This window comes from Sinocyclocheilus anshuiensis, unplaced genomic scaffold, assembly GCF_001515605.1.
Source record: "Sinocyclocheilus anshuiensis isolate Anshui unplaced genomic scaffold, SAMN03320099.WGS_v1.1 scaffold346, whole genome shotgun sequence".
NCBI classification, from domain to species: Eukaryota; Metazoa; Chordata; class Actinopteri; order Cypriniformes; family Cyprinidae; genus Sinocyclocheilus; species Sinocyclocheilus anshuiensis.
Window position 1 is genome coordinate 106,774 of NW_015546048.1, and position 4,804 is coordinate 111,577.

The 4,804-nt window shown below is 37.5% G+C and overlaps 1 protein-coding gene across 1 annotated transcript in view; it reads right to left on the minus strand.

Annotated features, from left to right (window-relative positions):
* LOC107699032 (voltage-dependent L-type calcium channel subunit alpha-1C-like) overlaps positions 1-4,804 on the minus strand; it is a 90,692-nt gene that overhangs the window by 4,173 nt on the left and 81,715 nt on the right. The window contains exon 4 of the mRNA XM_016500191.1: positions 1,292-1,431. Coding sequence (XP_016355677.1) covers positions 1,292-1,431 — 140 coding nt within the window. The remainder of the gene's footprint in view (positions 1-1,291; positions 1,432-4,804) is intronic.

The window sequence follows — 4,804 nt, forward strand, 5'->3', positions numbered from 1 at the left end:
TGTGTGTTTCTAGGCGAAAGCAAAAGCCCTTTATTTGGCCTTCTGAAAGTAGATGCATTTAGGAATCTTTAAGATTACTTACAGCAGAACAGCAATGCATTTTATGGACGACCGTTTCGTGAACCTAGGAGAGGAGGTAATTCTGACTTTGCTTTGACAATCTGGCGCTTCTGAATCAGCTACTGTTTTGTTATTAGTTTAAGTATTTGCTATTGACTGTTCAAATGCGGAGTTTTGCGCATTGTGTGTGTGTGTGCGCGAGCGAGCGAGAGAGAGCGCGAGAGATAGAGAGAGAGAGGGGGCGGGGGGTCACATCACAAACACATACCAGCTTCTTCACTGTGTCTGTCATGCGACTCTGTTCCCCTTTCGGGCTCTGTCTTTACATTTATTTTGAAAGCTGAAGCTCGCGATTATGGTAAGGGACGTTACATTTCCAACGAGTGCTTGCGGTGTTCGGCCAATCACAATGCACTGGGTCAGCTGGCCAATCAGAGCAGACTGCACTTGTCGGAAGGAGGGGCTTTGTAGAAAACGAAGCGTTTGAGAGAGGCGGGGCACAGAGGACCTACAATAATGTACAGTATTTGAAAAATAATGTGTTTTTTGAACATTAAAGCATGTCAACATATTCTGTTACACCAAATACACAAAATAATGATCTTTAAAAAAGCATCATATGACCCCTTTAAATGAGACATAGAGCTTAACTGCAACAGACCAGTTGTCAGAAATGACATTCAGACCAGTAGTGTGAGTGAATTGACTATTTTTTACTGGGAAACCAACAAAAGTCCTGGAAAAGTACTGAATGTTCATATAAATGACATCATTATGTATTTTAAAATAAGAGAGCTAATATTAAGATAAAAAATAAGTACAATAACATAAAAAAGATATCAATAAATAATTATATATTTTTAGCCTATTTAGCAATTAAAGTACTTTAAAGAACTTTTTTTTTACAGAAAGTTTATTTTTACATTTTTAATTTTTCATATTTAGAATGTAATAAATCATGCTATGTTTCATAAACATGTTTACGTTCCATGAACATAAGTTTATAATTTCATATTTAAAACATTACATTTCATAACACAATTTCAGCTTCTGTGCAAACACAACAAAGCTGTCCACTGACACCCTACAAAAAGCATTCTTCTCTATTAAAGTGTGTCAGATTACTACGATAACTCAAACTGCAGACCAGAGATCAGATCACTCACTCATGCATGCATATGTTCCTATGTCTCAGGGGTTACTTCAGGTTACACCGGGAGCTTGTACTCACCCTACCACCACGATGATGAAATCCAACAAGTTCCAGCCGTTCCGCAGGTACGCATTAGGGTGACACAGCAACCCGTATGCAATAACTTTGAGAAATGCTTCCACCGTAAAAATGATCAGAAAGAGATACTCCACCCGTTCCTAGACAGACAAAACAGAGACAAAGAGGATATTAGTTCTCTAATTGCATCAGCTCTAATTTCTTTAAGCATAAAGCCGCTAGAAGCTCTGAACCCACATCAGAAAATGTACTGAGCCATTTGTCTGGATGACATTTTATTACAGATCAGGCCTATCAGAAAAGAACAGATATCACACACAAACACACAGAATGTCGGTGCACCAGAGACACTGTGTTCGAGAGGATTATAGAGCAGAAATGCTGCGTCTGTAAATGCCAGATGAATTTCAAAGTCTTTGCTGACTGTTTCCCAACTTTCCTGTGAGGATCAAAACACAGACATTCATCTCCACATGACTCTGGGAAAAGGGATTTCAGAACTGATGTGTTTCAACTAGCTGTCAATTGATTTAAAAACGCAATGAAATAATTACATGATTAATCAAATGGACTGCATATCAATATTTGCTGAAACAATCCTCAAATGAAAACAGTTCAAATATATGATATTATTGTGGCAGATTAAATCACCAAATAGACAAAGCAGCTATAAATAAAAAATAATCTTTTCAGCAGGTCCTAGAGACGTACTGTATCTTAAGATAAGTCAAAATAGTTGATTTACACAGAAAGGAGAACATTAGCTTGGAAAATGACCACAATGTCATTGTAGCTGAGGGTTATATTACATGTAAAAAAAAATTCTGCTGCCAATTGTGGAGAGGATATTGAAATAAACAGCCTTATTTTTAAGGAAATAGTCAATTTAGCACTTAAATGTATGAAGATGATACAGAATTCACTGCAGAACTGCACTCAAAATAAAAACGGCATAATTCAAATGAGAAAAAACATGCAAATGCAGCTAGTTGTGTGGTCCAATAAATATGTTACTAGGTGCAAATTTCACAATTTACATAAACTGTAATATAGTAGACTTAAACCATATATAATTAATTGTAACATAAATAAATAAATAAATGTATATATAATATACACTGTTCTAACACAATATCAAACAATGGATATATGAATATGGATAATTTCAAATTATTGTTGTGTTTAGCAGAAAAACAGCAGCATAAGGATCTGAAACAACATGAGGGTGAGTAAATAATGAAAGTTTATGTGGAATCACATTATAAATCCAGCTGCTTTAAAAACAGGGTTAGTCATCACCTGCTTTACTGTGGACTAAACTCTGAGATCTGGAATCAATCCGAGGCTCTTAAATTAATTAAGCTCAATTACTGACAAGAGCCCTCGGTCATCAGCACATTTAACACCACAGCAATCATACACACATACTCACGCATACACACAGAACATCTAACAATTACATTTAAACAGACAGATGAATCTGTTGTATTAGATTTAATTATGGATTAATTTTGATGTCCTGTCCTCATACTCCCTCTGTGTTTTACAATGTGTTTGGGCAATGCGTAAAGGACCATTAAAATAGAATATGTCATAGAATTAAAAAAAAGTAAAAAAAAACATGCACAAAACAATTATCCAACAACATTTGCAGTCTAACAGAACACATACTGTCAGTCCTGCTTGGCTTCACCCCTTTCCTCCTGATTTGCTGTGTGTGTGGACGTAGGAGGTGAGAGGTCGTGGGAGCTGCTCTGAGACTGTGCAGTCCCCTGAGAGCCATTTGGGTTTACAGAACAAAATAAGGGCTCCAGCTATGCTCACTGAGGGAGACAGAAATATTCCCATGGCTCTGTCTGTCAACAGTCACTTTTACAAAATATCAACTTGATCGTCAACCTGTTCTTAATAGTTCATGGATCTTCCCGATTTGTACACATGAGCTTTGGGTCGCCAGTCCAGATCCATTCAAACAACAAAACCTGCCAGAATCCTCTTTTTCCTGCACATCAGTAATGAGTACCAGGGCAAACTGGTTCTGTAAAGAAAATGGTATGGAATAAGGCTTGACTCTTGCTTTAGTTTTTGTAGTCCGCGCATGAGAAATAAAATTTTCCTTTATCATTTAGAATAAAAGGTCTGGGCCCGTATTCATCAAAATTCTTAGTGCAAAGAGTTGCTCTTAGTGACAAAATTCTAAGAAAGATCTTAGAAAATGTGGGTGTTTCCTCTTAAAATTAAAGAAAAGATCCTAGTAAAGAAGAAAGTAATTCAGAAAGCATCTTAACCCTTAAAAGAGCTCTTAAGGTCCAAAATTGTTAGGAGTACTGACGAGGACTTTTAAGAAGCTTAAGAGTTTCTTTAGCAGCAGAGAAAATCAGCGAAACGTGAAGAGGGAAAAGAAATGCATATTTGCACACAATGCATGACAGTGAGTTAATAAGACACTACACATTAGATCGTGCAGTGATCATGTTTGTGATCGATATTAAATGGACCCTTATGACTGGTTTTGTGGTCCAGGGTCACATATACAGTGCCTTGCGAAAATATTCATACCCCTTCATTTATTTCACATTTTGTTAAATTGCTGCCTTATGCTAAACTGCTTTAAATCAGAAACAGGTTTGTGTCAAGCCACACATCTGGTGAAGATTTCAGAAAAAGAATCTGCTTCATTGAAGGGTCACAGAAGCATGTAGTCTCTGTTACCCTTAAAATCACTACATTAACTACGACCACGTTCACACTCTCAGTTTTAGGAATTGACAACCGCATTTCCTTACAGTCTCGAAATGTCCCGTTCAAACAGCAGCTTACTGTATGTAGCGTCTCAAATACTGGCTGTATGAACGTGCAATGAGAGTCAAGCCCATATATGCAATCGCGCCCTTTTCTGCATCTCGCGCATGATACTGAATTTGAGTCACACACAGAACACAAAACTGACGGAAACTGCTCCAGTGGAGAACAGTGACTGGATCTAAAACCTTCAGATGATGCACAGCAGCTTACTGTACTTTAGTTTCTCGAATACTGTCTGTATAAACGTGCAACGAGAGTCAAGCCCGTAAATGCACTCGTGTCCTTCTCTGCATCTCCCGCATGACACTGAATTTGAGTCAGGCACAGAACACAAAACTGACGGAAACTGCTCCAGTGTAGAACAGTGACTGGATCTAAAACCTTCAGATGATGCACAGCTCACTTCTCCGTCACTGTAACTTACCCAGAGTGAAACCACACATGAGCAGCTCTCTCGCACTGTACTACAACTAGTTGTCCAGCGTGTTCAAACAACGTGTGTTTTCCGAGAATGCGGTTGTGTAAGTATATATATATATATATATATATATACACACATATGTGACCCTGGACCACAAAACCAGTCTTAAGTCGCTGGGGTATATTTGTAGCAATAGCCAAAAATACATTTTATGGGTCAAAATTATTGATTTTTCTTTTATGCCAAAAATCATTAGGATATTAAGTAAAGATCATGTTCCATGAAAA